This window comes from Neoarius graeffei, chromosome 4 (genome assembly GCF_027579695.1).
Source record: "Neoarius graeffei isolate fNeoGra1 chromosome 4, fNeoGra1.pri, whole genome shotgun sequence".
Lineage (NCBI taxonomy): Eukaryota > Metazoa > Chordata > Actinopteri > Siluriformes > Ariidae > Neoarius > Neoarius graeffei.
Window position 1 is genome coordinate 92,831,526 of NC_083572.1, and position 17,401 is coordinate 92,848,926.

The 17,401-nt window shown below is 39.8% G+C and overlaps 1 protein-coding gene across 3 annotated transcripts in view; it reads left to right on the plus strand.

Annotated features, from left to right (window-relative positions):
* Positions 1-11,743, plus strand: part of il23r (interleukin 23 receptor) — a 66,045-nt gene extending 54,302 nt beyond the window's left edge. For all 3 annotated transcript variants that reach the window (XM_060920018.1, XM_060920019.1, XM_060920020.1), the window contains 2 exons: positions 1,142-1,232; positions 9,184-11,743. In XM_060920018.1, the coding sequence (XP_060776001.1) occupies positions 1,142-1,232; positions 9,184-9,780 (688 nt within the window). In that variant the 3' untranslated portion in view covers positions 9,781-11,743. The remainder of the gene's footprint in view (positions 1-1,141; positions 1,233-9,183) is intronic.
* The last annotated feature ends 5,658 nt before the right edge of the window (positions 11,744-17,401 follow it).

Consider the following 17,401-nt stretch of genomic DNA (forward strand, 5'->3'; position numbering starts at 1 on the left):
GTGTGTGTTTTCTCCACTGGAGGAAGGTCACACAGTAACTTTTACAGGAAGCCACACAGGAACAGTCAACAAAGGATCTAAAAAGCTAAATATTAAAATCATAAAGTCTTAACAAGCCTAAATTACATTCTGCATTCTAAAACTATAAAACTAACTTAAATCATTTAATGCAGCTTTAAATCGAACATTAAATCTAACATTCAATCATTTCAATTTCAAATTCAACACTGGAGAGACTGGTTAAATCTAACAATCCTAAATCACGTTCTGCAGCTATAAAACTAACTTAAATCATGGCTTTAAATCCTAACAATGGTGTAGTGGTTAGCACTGTCTCCTCACAGCAAGAAGGTCCTGGGTTCGAGCCCAGCAGCCGACGAGGGCCTTTCTGTGTGGAGTTTGCATGTTCTCCCTGTGTCTGTGTGGGTTTCCTCCGGGTGCTTCGGTTTCGCTCCCAGTCCAAAGACGTGCAGGTTGGGTTAACTGGTGACTCTAAATTGGCCGTAGGTGTGAATGCGAGCGTGAATTGTTGGTTGTATGTCTCTGTGTCAGCCCTGTGATGACCTGGCAACTTGTCCAGGGTGTACCCCGCCTCTCGCCCATAGTCAGCTGGGATAGGCTCCAGCTTCCCTGCGACCCTGCACAGGATAAGCGGTTATGGATAATGGATAAAAGTGTAGTACTAAAAAGAGAGAGTAAAAGTGCTGTTCTAGCTCCTGTTAGCCCTGGAATGGTCCAGGGCAAACCCCGCTTCTCATCTGAAGTCAGCTGGGATTGGCTCCAGCTTCACCTGTGACCCTGACGGATAAGCTGGATGGATGGATGGATGGATGGATGGATGGATGGATGGATGATAGCTTCTAGCTTCATTACAGGCACAGGAGAATATAAATGTTTTTAGTGTGGCTTTAAAATGGTAACATTTGAGGCACATCTAAGATCTTCTAGGAGTTTGTAATGCAGTACTTTCTGTACTGTAATTTGGCATCGATAGTGTCGACATGGTAAAACAGTTGTTTTCACAGGTTATTAAAGGTACAAACATCCCAACTTACTCTTCTGCTCTTAGAGTATTGTATTTATGTGTTGTTTGTTAGTTCTAGTGTGCCTTTGTGATTTACTGAAACTTTTTTTTTTGTAGAATAAGGAAGGTGTGCACGTCAGTGGGACCCTCTTGGCTTTTTCAGAATTTACCTAAGCTTGGAAACAGCAATGCCATCAAATTACTGAAGGTACCTACACTTACTACATGCTGCGAAAGGTCTTGTTGTTTCAGAATGCCTGTAATCTCACTTCCTAGGATTTCAGATTTGTCTTGGATTATGGAAATTTGCTAATTTAATTAGCAATAAATTAAAGGACATGGGACATGGATTTTTTTTCTGGGTATAATTATGTATAAAGGACATAAGAAATGCCATCTAAATCACTGCAAGGCGTCAAAAATGTGAAAATCATCACATTCAACTTTTTTATACATCAGCGTAAAACAATGATTCGTTAATTAGCTAGGTGGTCACGTGACCCGTGACGTCACAAAAACTTTCCAAGGAGCCAGCGCTTGGGAATCTAATGTAAACAGGTTACCGAAATGGACACCATCGACAGTGACATTCCCGATGTTTCACAGAGATGTGAAGTTAGACCCTATCAATTCGAACCGATAGCTGGAAATTCACATGAACATGGATCTTGTCTTTACTCTGACGGGTCAGATGATTCTGAGAGTGAGAGTTCATTCAATCCCCATGAAACTGAAAGCGGTCGGCTCGATAACACTTCCTGGTAAGTTAAAAACAATTCTGCTCAAAGGCTAATGATCTGTTGAAAGAAGTATTATTTTTGTATCATACATTGAAAGTTCATCATAGATCTAGCTAAAGTCCGTTGCAAGCTAGTTTTTTTTTGCTGATATTTTTCAAGATTGATTGAGATACAAAGCTTCCAGAGTCCGAGATGAAAACATTCAAAATGCCGAAACGCCATCACACAGCCAACAACACTACGCCATTTGGCGAAAGAGATGAAAATTAAGAAAAGTTAAACAAACTTACCAACATAACATTTAAATAAATGTTCATTAATGTTACAGGATTTCTTGACTGTCTCTACAGTTGTAGGAATGTTAGGCCCTGTATATTATGGCGCTATCATTGCCTCCATGAACCCGGCTATACGGCTTCTTAAATTTGGCTTGGCAATTAATATCGCTCAGTACCTGAGTATTAATGTTGAAAGAATCCTCAGTGAAATGGTCCGAACACAGTTTGTGGGAAACAGTAGGTGCAAAGTTTTTTCTACGGCAGTAGTGAGCCCACACTTTCCTCAGCTTCGGGTCCTTGGGGAATGCAAAAAAACTTACTCCAGGGCATTTCCCATTGGAATTATTGCAACCATAAGCAGCACAATACACCATGATGTCCAATGTATGATGTTCAATGTACGTTAAAGACTATAAAAACAATTTTCTTGTCATTCACTTCTCCATTCATCTACCTGCTTGTGCTGTGCCCGAAAGTTTTTGTGACGTATGATCACGTGACAGCGGCTCTGCCGGTTGTAAAATATGCATATCGGAGCTCGAGCAGAAATGCCATATAATCATCACGAATATAACGATTTTGCTGAATTTAATAGATTTTGTATTTGTTGATGCAATTAATTCATATTTTTAATGGAAAGAAACTGATATAGCGTGCATTTATGTTTCATGTCCCATGTCCTTTAATTCATCCTTTGGTTCTTCCGTTTCTTACACCATTAGAAATAAGGGTACAGTAGGAGTCCATTTCTGTCCCCCAACATACAATCTACACTAATAGGGCTCATTATTGGACCTCAAAGGAACTGTGTTTATTTTAGGGCCAAAAAGGTGCATATATGTTCCCAAACAGTATATAAAGGGTACAAATAAGTACCTTTAGAAAGTACTGCCCCAGTGACAAGCCATTGTGCCCCTCAAGGTACAACTCCAATTCCAAAAAAGTTGGGGCAAAGTACAAATTGTAAATAAAAACGGAATGCACTAATTTACAAATCTCAAAAACTGATATTGTATTCACAATAGAACATGGACAACATATCAAATGTCGAAAGTGAGACATTTTGACATTTCATGCCAAATATTGGCTCATTTGAAATTTCATGACAGCAACACAACTCAAAAAAGTTGGGACAGGGGCAATAAGAGGCTGGAAAAGTTAAAGGTACAAAAAAGGAACAGCTGGAGGACCAAATTGCAACTCATTAGGTCAGTTGGCAATAGGTCATTAACATGACTGGGTATAAAAAGAGCATCTTGGAGTGGCAGCGGCTCTCAGAAGTAAAGATGAGAAGAGGATCACCAATCCCCCTAATTCTGCGCCGACAAATAGTGGAGTAATATCAGAAAGGAGTTTGACAGTGTAAAATTGCAAAGAGTTTGAACATATCATCATCTACAGTGCATAATATCATCAAAAGATTCAGAGAATCTGGAAGAATCCCTTTGCGTAAGGGTCAAGGCCAGAAAACCATACTGGGTGCCAGTGATCTTCAGGCCCTTAGACGGCACTGCATCACATACAGGCATGCTTCTGTATTGGAAATCACAAAATGGGCTCAGGAATATTTCCAGAGAACATTATCTGTGAACACAATTCACCGTGCCATCCGCCGTTGCCAGCTAAAACTCTATAGTTCAAAGAAGAAGCCGTATCTAAACATGATCCAGAAGCGCAGACGTCTTCTCTGGGCCAAGGCTCATTTAAAATGGACTGTGGCAAAGTGGAAAACTGTTCTGTGGTCAGATGAATCAAAATTTGAAGTTCTTTATGGAAATCAGGGACGCCGTGTCATTCGGACTAAAGAGGAGAAGGACGACCCAAGTTATCAGCGCTCAGTTCAGAAGCCTGCATCTCTGATGGTATGGGGTTGCATTAGTGCGTGTGTCATGGGCAGCTTACACATCTGGAAAGACACCATCAATGCTGAAAGGTATATCCAGGTTCTAGAGCAACATATGCTCCCATCCAGACGACGTCTCTTTCAGGGAAGACCTTGCATTTTCCAACATGACAATGCCAAACCACATACTGCATCAATTACAGCATCATGGCTGCGTAGAAGAAGGGTCCGGGTACTGAACTGGCCAGCCTGCAGTCCAGATCTTTCACCCATAGAAAACATTTGGCGCATCATAAAACGGAAGATACGACAAAAAAGACCTAAGACAGTTGAGCAACTAGAATCCTACATTAGACAAGAATGGGTTAACATTCCTATCCCTAAACTTGAGCAACTTGTCTCCTCAGTCCCCAGACGTTTACAGACTGTTGTAAAGAGAAAAGGGGATGTCTCACAGTGGTAAACATGGCCTTGTCCCAACTTTTTTGAGGTGTTGTCATGAAATTTAAAATCACCTAATTTTTCTCTTTAAATGATACATTTTCTCAGTTTAAACATTTGATATGTCATCTATGTTCTATTCTGAATAAAATATGGAATTTTGAAACTTCCACATCATTGCATTCCATTTTTATTTGCAATTTGTACTTTATCCCAACTTTTTTGGAATCGGGGTTGTACAATAATGTACTTTATTTTCCGAGAGTGTCTTAATTAAAGGTTCTTTAGTGCTTATATTACAGAGGTTAACAAATCTAACCACTTTAGGAAGCTAGGAACCATTATCAAGAAACCCTTTAAAAAAATAATTGATCAATGTAGTAATTTATGCATGTTTAAGTGTTGATGTATTCCAAGACAAATGCTGAAGCCAGGAAAGAATGCTGGATCTGCTTGAATATTTTCATGTAGCCACAATGTTTAATTCTGCCATTTTTAACACATCATGCTACAGAATTTGCAACAATTCCTGTAAAATTCATAACAGTTCATATAAAAAGGTACAAAGGGTGAGATTAAGAATAGTGATGGTGTTAGCAGTTGTGCCATTCCTTACAACTTCATTTGAAATGAAATTGAACAAAATCCAATCATATAACCCTTGTTGGTGTAAATGAAATCAGGTTTTGATGAGAGGTTCATCTTTTTTACATAGAACAGTGTGAAGCTTCTGTCAGGTTGTTTTCATGCTTGGTATTTTCACAACCGCCAGCAATGGTTTTACATGTAAAACCTATGGAAAGTGGTTTCAAGACGAGCAGAATGTCAGTGCTTTTAAGAAGCTTTGCTGCGGGGTTTTGTGTCACATCAGAGAGCAGCTAACCAAAAAAAAAAAGTTCAACATTTCAGAAGTAGCACCCATCACATGTTGGAGGGTAAGTGAGAAAATAAGCATGAACATAGTAAGAGTACAGAGTACTGGTGAAAAATTGTCTATTTAGTGAAGAAATATAAGGAGATTTACAGCAATTTATGGAACTATATGAAACTTGTCTATTTATGTGATGGCTCCATTGGTTGCATACAATTCAATGGAAATTTTAACAATTTCCCAGCTTGGGATCGATCTATCTATCTATCGATCGATCGTGAACCCTTTAGAATTTTCTATATTTCTGCATAAATATGACCGAAAACAACATCAGATTGTCACACAAGTTCTAAAAGTAGAGAAAGAGAACCCAGTTAAACAAATGAGACAAAAATATTATCCTTGGTCATTTATTTATTGAGGAAAATGATCCAAGCTGGGATAGGCTCCAGCTTGCCTGCGACCCTGTAGAACAGGATAAAGCGGCTACAGATAATGAGATGAGATTACATATCTGTGAGTGGCAAAAGTATGTGAACCTCTAGGATTAGCAGTTCATTTGAAGGTGAAATTAGAGTCAGGTGTTTTCAATCAATGGGATGACAATCAGGTGTGAGTGGGCACCCTGTTGTATTTAAAGAACAGGGATCTATCAAAGTCTGATCTTCACTACACATGTTTGTGGAAGTGTATCATGGCACAAACAAAGGAGATTTCTGAGGACCTCAGAAAAAGCATTCTTGATGCTCATCAGGCTGGAAAAGGTTACAAAACCATCTCTAAAGAGTTTGGACTCCACCAATCCACAGTCAGACAGATTGTGTACAAATGGAGGAAATTCAAGTCCATTGTTACCCTCCCCAGGAGTGGTCGACCAACAAAGATCACTCCAAGAGCAAGGTGTGTAATAGTCGTCGAGGTCACAAAGGACCCCAGGGTAACTTCTAAGCAACTGAAGGCCTCTCTCACATTGGCTAATGTTAATGTTCATGAGTCCACCATCAGGAGAACACTGAACAACAATGGTGTGCATGGCAGGGTTGCAAGGAGAAAGCCACTGCTCTCCAAAAAGAACATTGCTGCTCGTCTGCAGTTTGCTAAAGATCATGTGGACAAGCCAGAAGGCTATTGGAAAAATGTTTTGTGGATGGATGAGAACAACATAGAACTCTTTGTTTTAAATGAGAAGTGTTATGTTTGGAGAAAAGAAAACACTGCATTCCAGCATAAGAACCTTATCCCATCTGTGAAACATGGTGGTGGTAGTATCATGGTTTGGGTCTGTTTTGCTGCATCTGGGCCAGGACGACTTGCCATCATTGATGGAACAATGAATTCTGACTTATACCAGCGAATTCTAAAGGAAAATGTCAGGACATCTGTCCATGAACTGAATCTCAAGAGAAGGTGGGTCATGCAGCAAGACAATGACACTAAGCACCAAGTTGTTCTACCAAAGAATGGTTAAAGAAGAATAAAGTTAATGTTTTGGAATGGCCAAGTCAAAGTCCTGACCTTAATCCAATGGAAATGTTGTGGAAGGACCTGAAGCGAACAGTTCATGTGAGGAAACCCACCAACATCCCAGAGTTGAAGCTGTTCTGTATGGAGGAATGGGCTAAAATTCCTCCAAGCCGGTGTGCAGGACTGATCAACAGTTACCGGAAACGTTTAGTTGCAGTTATTGCTGCACAAGGGGGTCACACCAGATACTGAAATCAAAGGTTCACATAATTTTGCCAATAGCAGACATGTAATATTGGATCATTTTCCTCAACAAATAAATGACCAAGTATAATATTTTTGTCTCATTTGTTTAACTGGGTTCTCTTTATCTACTTTTAGGACTTGTGTGAAAATCTGATGATGTTTTAGGTCACATTTATGCAGAAATGTAGAAAATTCTAAAGGGCCCACAAACTTTCAAGCGCACACGCGCGCGCACACACACACACACACACACACACACACACACACACACACACACACACACACAGTATGTGTGCTTGAAAGTTTGTGAGCCCTTTAGAATTTTCTATATTTCTGCATAAATGTGACCTAAAACATCATCAGATTTTCACACAAGTCCTAAAAGTAGATAAAGAGAACCTAGTTAAACAAATGAGACAAAAATATTATACTTGGTCATTTATTTGTTGAGGAAAATGATCCAATATTACATGTCTGCGATTGGCAAAATTATGTGAACCTTTGCTTTCAGTATCTGGTGTGGCCCTCTTGTGCAGCAATAACTGCAACTAAATGTTTCTGGTAACTGTTGATCAGTCTTGCACACCGGCTTGGAGGAATTTTAGCCCATTCCTCCGTACAGAACAGCTTCAACTCTGGGATGTTGGTGAGTTTCCTCACATGAACTGCTCGCTTCAGGAACTTCCACAACATTTCGATTGGATTAAGGTCAGGACTTTGAATTGGCCATTCCAAAACATTAACTTTATTCTTCCTTAACCATTCTTTGGTCGAACGACTTGTGTGCTTAGGGTCGTTGTCTTGCTGCATGACCCACCTTCTCTTGAAATTCAGTTCATGGACAGATGTCCTGATATTTTTCTTTAGAATTCGCTGGTATAATTCAGAATTCATTGTTCCATCAATGATGGCAAGCCATCCTAGCCCAGATGCAGCAAAATGGGCCAAAACCATGATACTACCACCACCATGTTTCACAGATGGGATAAGATTCTTATGCTGGAATGCAGTGTTTTCCTTTCTCCAAACATAATGCTTCTCATTTAAACCAAAATGTTCTATTTTGGTCTTGTCCGTCCACAAAACATTTTTCCAATAGCCTTCTGGCTTGTCCACATGATCTTTAGCAAACTGCAGATGAGCAGCAGTGGCTTTCTCCTTGCAACCCTGCCATGCACACCATTGTTGTTCAGTGTTCTCCTGATGGTGGACTCATGAACATTGACTAATCTTAATGTGAGAGAGGCCTTCAGTTGCTTAGAAGTTATCCTGGGGTCCTTTGTGACCTCGCCGACTATTACACGCCTTGCTCTTGGAATGATCTTTGTTGGTCGACCACTCCTGGGGAGGGTAACAATGGTTTTGAATTTCCTCCATTTGTACACAATCTGTCTGACTGTGGATTGATGGAGTCCAAACTCTTTAGAGATGGTTTTGTAACCTTTTCCAGCCTGATGAGCATCAACAACGCTTTTTCTGAGGTCCTCAGAAATCTCCTTTGTTCGTGCCATGATACACTTCCACAAACATGTGTTGTGAAGATCAGACTTTGATAGATCCCTGTTCTTTAAATAAAACAGGGCGCCCACTCACACCTGATTGTCATCCCACTGATTGAAAACACCTGACTCTAATTTCACCTTCAAATGAACTGCTAATCCTAGAGGTTCACATACTTTTTGCTACTCACAGATCTGTAATATTGGATCATTTTCCTCAATAAATAAATGGCCAAGCGTAATATTTTTGTCTCATTTGTTTAACTGGGTTCTCTTTATCTACTTTTAGGACTTGTGTGAAAATCTGATGTTTTAGGTCATATTTATGCAGAAATATAGAAAATTCTAAAGGGTTCACAAACTTTCAAGCATCTATCTATCTATCTATCTATCTATCTATCTATCTATCTATCTATCTATCTATCTATCTATCTATCTATCTATAACTCTCCTCATGATTTTCTTCAGTGAAGACAAACAACCTCCTTATCACCAGGACCACAACAATCTTTATTTATTGCTTATTACTGATAATAAGAAGTCTCATCTGGACAGCAAACAGCTCGTGTGAAAAAGCCTAAATACCACAAATACAGCTTGGCCAAAAAAAAGCTTGGAATATGACTCGGTTTGTTATAGGTTATGAAGAAATAGCGCTTTCTTCATATTTCCTAAATGTCAGGAATAAAACTATCCACTTCTGTTACTTAGTGTGTACACATGATTACATGATCTGGCATGTTGTGTGTTTGTTTTTTTTGTTTGTTTTTTTCTTAGGATGATAGATATGGCTCAGATCTGTCCTGGCAACCCATTGACAGCGACCCACCCTTATCTCCAGTTGAGGACTACAGTCCACCTGTGGAAAGGACGGACCTGTACCCCATTGTACACAAAGAAGCAACCACAGAAGAGAGGGCAGTCAGGGAAGATTGGACAGTCTGTCCTTATAAACCTCAAATTATGATTTCTCAAGGAGCAGAGGTGGAATGTGAGGTAGCCGAGAAGGAAGAAGATGAGGCTCCTTGGATGGGCCTCACCTCACCTGTCTTCAATACATTTGAACAAAATTTTTTCCCAAGTCAAGGAATGCATGCGTCTTTACCAAGCTGCTTGACTGTGGATGGAAGACCTGTATCTATGGATCTTGTTGATGGATTCCCCTTTTTTACTCCAACTACTTTAAATAGAAACATGTGGACAGACAGGAGGTTTTCAGAAACTGGAAATGGAGATCAGAGCCAGCACCAAAGCCAGACAGTGTTACCCAATGATCTGGTGATGTGCTTGAGAGAGCCTTTTTTAAATGACAGACCTCCTTCCCCAGTCCAGAGAAGTCTGCACACTCTACAGGTTGATGAGCAGTTGCTCTAAAATGTTCTACAAAAATTAGTCACATCTATAACCATGTGAAAATCCTTGAGTGTGAAATTTCATCTTTCCCTCCATCAGTCATGTGTAACAGTATGCAAATTATTTGGGAACTGAGCAAAACATTTATGTTCACCAGACTCTTTCGTTCAAAGCAACCTGCAGTTGAGCTGAGCACATGAGGAGTAATGGGTTTGCTCAAGTACCCTACAGTAGAAGCTTGCTAGAGTTGAACTTACAACCTTCCGATAAGAAGGCCAGAGCCCTAACCCTAACATAGCCACCTCTGTCCTGGATTTATGTATAAGTGCATCACAAACAAAATAGCCATCATGAGGTTCTTTAAGGCCAGGGTTCTCAAAGTGCTTTCCAGTAACCTCCAGAGTTTTCTTGTTTGTTTTGTTAGTGTTCGGTATCAAACCCCCTCATCATAAATAAGTGAACAAGACAAAGTCGAAGTTATTATTCACCAATATTCATTGAGCCTGAGGCGGATAATTGTTTTAGTATAAATACACGGGTGATTATTTTAAAAAATGCTAATCATATTAAAAAATAATTTATTTCAAACTTCTGAAGCGGCATGCAAATGAAATGTACACAGACTTGTCATTTATCTATGCCGACTCACGTAAAATACTTTGTTTTGAAATAGATAAATCACAATTCCACCTACCTTTGAATAGTTTTAGACCAAACTTCATAGCATCTTTAGTGCTTTTAGGAACAGCATTTTCTTTCATCATTTGTAATTCTTCCTCACTTATAGTGACGAAGTGATTGGCCGCCATTTTGCAGAGTCGCTTGAGGTGATTATCAAGAAAGAGTCCGAATTTCTCAACCAATCAGCACACACGATTTTCTGTAATCACCTCCATATTTATACTAAAATATTTATTATGGTTATGAGCCAGTTTAACAGATCACTTGAATAGAATGGGTTCAAGCCAAATGTCAATCATTCAAAAACCAGTAAGCCTTAAATAATAACAAATTGGATGAAATGTGTTTCTTGTGTGGTGTGTGTGTCAAACATTCAAGGATGAAAAGCTCTTTGATGCCAATAAGTAGCTTAATAAATAATAAGGACCCTTATATTCGAATAGTTACTGTAGATTATGCTGATAAAAGAAATCTATGCTGATGAAGTCTATATATTTTATTTTACAGTTACTGCAAAAAACTTTGAGAACCCCTACTGTCACTTGTATAAAGCATTATTGTCTGTTTTTTCAATAATTAAGAGCTATACACTCACCAGCCACTTTAATAGGAACTTGTCCTTGATTCTAAGGTTCCTGTTCTTAGCTGCAGGACTGAAACCCATGTGGTCTTCTGCTATTGCATGTTGAGATGCTTTTCTGATCACCACGGTTGTAAAGAGTTGCTATGAGTTACTATATCCTTCCTGGCAGCTCGAACCAATCTGGCCATTTTCCTCTGACCTCTCTTATCAACAAGGCGTTTATTTCCACCCACAGAACTGTCGCTCATTTGATGGTTTTTTTTGTTTTTCACACCATTCTGTGTAAACTCTAGAGCCTGTTGTGTGTGAAAACCCCAGGAGATCAGCAGTTTCTGAAATACTCAAACCAGTCCATCTGGCTCAAACCAACACCCATGCCACGGTGAAAGAAAGTCACACTTTGAGATCACAATGTTTCCCATTCTGATGTTTAGAAGTGATCATTAACTGAAGCTCTTGATTTGTATTTGCATGATTTTATGCATTGTGCTGCTGTCAAGGGTTAGATAAATGCATAAAACAGCAGGTGGACATATGGGTGTTCCTAATAAAGTAGCTGGTAAGTGTAATTCTCCACACAAGTCCTACAAATGAATTAGAGGACTAAAGATTGTTAACAGGAAGATGTACGCGAATCACTTTTCAGGTTTGGTTTTCTTGAATGAGATAACAGGTTTTCATCTGTTTCCCTGAAATATACAGTGGTGCTTGAAAGTTAGTGAGCCCTTTAGAATTTTCTATATTTCTGCATAAATATGACCTAAAACAACATCAGACTTTCACACAAGTCCTAAAAGTAGATAAAGAGAACCCAGTTAAACAAATGAGGCAAAAAATATGATACTTGCTCATTTATTTATTGAGGAAAATGATCCAATATTACATATCTGTGAGTGGCAAAAGTATGTGAACCTTTGCTTTCAGTATCTGGTGTGACCCCCTTGTGCAGCAATAACTGCAACTAAACATTTCCGGTAACTGTTGATCAGTCCTGCACACCGGCTTGGAGGAATTTTAGCCCATTCCTCCGTACAGAACAGCTTCAACTCTGGGATGTTGGTGGGTTTCCTTACATGAACTGCTCGCTTCAGGTCCTTCCACAACATTTCGATTGGATTAAGGTCAGGACTTTGACTTGGCCATTCCAAAGCATTAACTTTATTCTTCTTTAGCCATTCTTTGGTAGAACGACTTGTGTGCTTAGGGTCGTTGTCTTGCTGCATGACGCACCTTCTCTTGAGATTCAGTTCATGGACAGATGTCCTGATATTTTTCTTTAGAATTCACTGGTATAATTCAGAATTCATTGTTCCATCAATGATGGCAAGCCGTCCTGGCCCAGATGCAGCAAAACAGGCCCAAACCATGATACTACCACCACCAAGTTTCACAGATGGGATAAGATTCTTATGCTGGAATGCAGTGTTTTCCTTTCTTCAAACATAACGCTTGTCATTTAAACCAAAAAGTTCTATTTTGGTCTCGTCCGTCCACAAAACATTTTTCCAATAGCCTTCTGGCTTATCCACATGATCTTTAGCAGACTGCAGATGAGCAGCAGTGTTCTTTTTGGAGAGCAGTGGCTTTCTCCTTGCAACCCTGCCATGCACACCATTGTTGTTCAGTGTTCTCCTGATGGTGGACTCATGAACATTGACTAATCTTAATGTGAGCGAGGCCTTCAGTTGCTTAGAAGTTATCCTGGGGTCCTTTGTGACCTCGCTGACTATTACACACCTGGCTCTTTCAGTGATCTTTGTTGGTCAATCACTCCTGGGGAGGGTAACAATGGTTTTGAATTTCCTCCACTTGTACACAATCTGTCTGACTGTGGATTGATGGAGTCCAAACTCTTTAGAGATGGTTTTGTAACCTTTTCCAGCCTGATGAGCATCAACAACACTTTTTCTGAGGTCCTCAGAAATCTCCTTTGTTCGTGCCATGATACACTTCCACAAACATGTGTTGTGAAGATCAGACTTTGATAGATCCCTGTTCTTTAAATAAAACAGGGTGTGGGGGCGTCGTGGCTCAGGTGGTTAGGGCGCCATGCCGTGAATGCGGGCGACCCGGGTTCGATTCCGGCCCGGGGTCATTTCCCGATCCCTTCCTGTCTCTCTCCCGCTCGTTTCCTGTCTCTACACTGTCCTATCCAATAAAGGTGCAAAAAGCCCAAAAAAAATATCTTTAAAAAAAAAAATAAAACAGGGTGCCCACTCACACCTGATTGTCATCCCATTGATTGAAAACGCCTGACTCTAATTTCACCTTCAAATGAACTGCTAATCCTAGAGGTTCACATACTTTTGCCACTCACAGATATGTAATATTGGATCATTTTCCTCAATAAATAAATGACCAAGTATAATATTTTTTGTCTCATTTGTTTAACTGGGTTCTCTTTTATCTACTTTTAGGACTTGTGTGAAAATCTGATGTTGTTTTAGGTCATATTTATGCAGAAGTATAGAAAATTCTAAAGGGTTTGCAAACTTTCAAGCACCACTGTATCTTGTCAGTGACAGGAAAACAATGTGTCAGTTTATATAATGGATGCATTTGATGGGGTCATCATTTCTTACAAAACTTGAGTGAAATGACATGGCTGGTTTGTAGACACTGGAAACCGTGATCAGATAACAAACCAACATCAGACAGTGAAAACAAATGACCTAGTGAGGAGGTTATGGCCTGATGATTTCACTGAATGATAGACCTCCCTCACCACACAAATCAAAACAGCTCATTCATTGTGCAACAAAGAAATAAGATTGTATCTCTCCTCCAAAATAAGGCATTAAAGCATAACAAAGAAAGGATGCCGTAACGTACAATTTTAGAACCTGATCTCATGGGGAAAAAAAAACTAATTCAAAGAAATCATGACAATGTGATAGAATTGAATTCAGTTTCATACGGAACAAAGTCTATGTTGAATTGTTATGAATTTGCAGAAGTAAGACCATATTGGCTTTTTTATATTGTTCTTTTCAGAATTTCAGATATGACATTTTCAATGTGGCGGCACGGTGGTGTAGTGGTTAGCGCTGTCGCCTCACAGCAAGAAGGTCCTGGGTTCGAGCCCCGGGGCCGGCGAGGGCCTTTCTGTGTGGAGTTTGCATGTTCTCCCCGTGTCCGCGTGGGTTTCCTCCGGGTGCTCCGGTTTCCCCCACAGTCCAAAGACATGCAGGTTAGGTTAACTGGTGACTCTAAATTGACCGTAGGTGTGAATGTGAGTGTGAATGGTTGTCTGTGTCTATGTGTCAGCCCTGTGATGGCCTGGCGACTTGTCCAGGGTGTACCCCGCCTTTCGCCCGTAGTCAGCTGGGATAGGCTCCAGCTTGCCTGCGACCCTGTAGAACAGGATAAAGCGGCTAGAGATAATGAGATGAGATGAGATGAGACATTTTCAATGTATTGTAGATATGTGATACTGTGCAAAAGTATTCGGCACCCTACTGTTTTTTAGTCCGAACTTTGTTACAGACTTTTACTTTATGTCTTCTACATTATCAAGTCAGTATAAAAACACTTCAGATTTCCAAACATTAGTTTTCCAGCACAAAATTAAATGTTACAGAAAAATGTTTGCCAGTCAGCAAGGAAAGCAGCATATTACATAGACCACTTTTCAGACAAAATCATAATGAAGGCTGCTGGGTTTTGCTGCAAAAATAAGAAGGAAGTGAGACAGTCAAAGTCTCCAGAAGAACTGTGTGTGCCCTTTCAGAAACAGGGGTACAGTAGGAGTCCATTTCTGTTCCCCAAGGTACACTCTACAGTACACTAATGTTCCTCCTAGGGCTCATTATTGGACCTTAAGGTGTACCTTTTTAGCAGAGGTGGACAAAGTACCCAACTTCATTACTTAAGTCAGAGTACAGATCCCACTGGTCAAATGTTACTCCAATACAAGTGAAAGGTGTCCAGTCAGTTTTTTACTTAAGTTAAAATACCGAAGTACTTGCTTTTAAAAATACTTAAGTATTTAAAAGTACATTTTCTGTCAACGCATCGTCGTATTATTGCCACAACACTTACAAAACCTAATGCTGTTACCAAAGACAGAAATGTGAATTCACAAAATGAACGCATGCTGTGCATCATGGTGGTCTAACGTTAAGCTAGCTAGTCAGTGAAGCTCCACCTGACATGCTAGCAAATTCTTTTCAAACTCTAAATCATATTGGGTAGCTAACGCTACTAGAAAAGAGAGATTTCTACATTCTGTTTATTTGGCAAGATTATGCTAAAGTATATTTCTGAAAGGATTTCCGATAAGTTAACGTTATTCATGTTAGCATAACTCTGTTTTTACATGCTAACTAACAGTGTCCAAGTTAACTAGCTATGTGTTAACGTTAGCCGTGGACAAGGCTACGGCAACTTGGTGGGCAAATCCATAGAAATTTATTTGACTAACCAGACTGCATAGCTATTGTAATGTTATCGCTAGCTCTAAAAGCACAGACAACTTCACTGCAAGCTTTCTCTTGGAATAAAATGTTTTTATATACCTCAATATGTTTCCGCAGGTTGGACGGCGAGTTTTTGTAGGCTGTGATGTGGTTCGTTATCAGCAAACAAAGCAAACATTTAAAACAAAATGAATCTTTAATCCTTTCAGGAAACTGAAACATGGGTTCTAGGTATAGCCATGAGTGCGTGCATTCGCCAGAAGAACTGCCTCCTTCCATTCTGCCATCAACTGATCGTGTTAAAAATAATGCTGCTGAGAAATCACTGATCTTGATTTTATCCAGTCTATGGATGTGGCGTGACCCTAGTGATTGCTGATGGGCTGTGTCAGTGTCATCTACAAAAAAAAAAAATCACATTTTAGAAGAGAAAAGAAAAAAACATCCACTTTCAAAGCTGCTTCATAATAACGAGGACCTTGATAGAAATGTACTGGAGTGAAAAGTATATTTGTCTTTGAAATGTAGTGAAGTTAGTCACAAGTTTTCAAAAAAATAATACAACCCTGATTCCAAAAAAGTTGGGACAAAGTACAAATTGTAAATAAAAACAGAATGCAATGATGTGGAAGTTTCAAAATTCCATATTTTATTCAGAATAGAACATAGATGACATATCAAATTTTTAAACTGAGAAAATGTATCATTTAAAGAGGAAAAATTAGGTGATTTTAAATTTCATGGCAACAACACATCTCAAAAAAGTTGGGACAAGGCCATGTTTCCCACTGTGAGACATCCCCTTTTCTCTTTACAACAGTCTGTAAACGTCTGGGGACTGAGGAGACAAGTTGCTCAAGTTTAGGGATAGGAATGTTAACCCATTCTTGTCTAATGTAGGATTCTAGTTGCTCAACTGTCTTAGGTCTTTTTTGTTGTATCTTCCGTTTTATGATGCACAAAATCTTTTCTATGGGTGAAAGATCTGGACTGCAGGCTGGCCAGTTCAGTACCCGGACCCTTCTTCTACGCAGCCATGATGCTGTACTTGATGCAGTATGTGGTTTGGCATTGTCATGTTGGAAAATGCAAGGTCTTCCCTGAAAGAGACGTCGTCTGGATGGGAGCATATGTTGCTCTAGAACCTGGATATACCTTTCAGCATTGATGGTGTCTTTCCAGATGTGTAAGCTGCCCATGCCACACGCACTAATGCAACCCCATACCATCAGAGATGCAGGCTTCTGAACTGAGCGCTGAGAACAACTTGGGTCGTCCTTCTCCTCTTTAGTCCGAATGACACGGCATCCCTGATTTCCATAAAGAACTTCAAATTTTGATTCGTCTGACCACAGAACAGTTTTCCACTTTGCCACAGTCCATTTTAAATGAGCCTTGGCCCAGAGAAGACATCTGCGCTTCTGGATCATGTTTAGATACGGCTTCTTCTTTGAACTATAGAGTTTTAGCTGGCAACAGCGGATGGCACAGTGAATTGTGTTCACAGATAATGTTCTCTGGAAATATTCCTGAGCCCATTTTGTGATTTCCAATACAGAAGCATGCCTGTATGTGATGCAGTGCCGTCTAAGGGCCCGAAGATCACAGGCACCCAGTATGGTTTTCTGGCCTTGACCCTTACGCACAGAGATTCTTCCAGATTCTCTGAATCTTTTGATGATATTATGCACTGTAGATGATGATAAGTTCAAACTCTTTGCAATTTTACACTGTCAAACTCCTTTCTGATATTGCTCCACTATTTGTCGGCGCAGAATTAGGGGGATTGGTGATCCTCTTCCCATCTTTACTTCTGAGAGCCGCTGCCACTCCAAGATGCTCTTTTTATACCCAGTCATGTTAATGACCTATTGTCAATTGACCTAATGAGTTGCAATTTGGTCCTCCAGCTGTTCCTTTTTTGTACCTTTAACTTTTCCAGCCTCTTATTGCCCCTGTC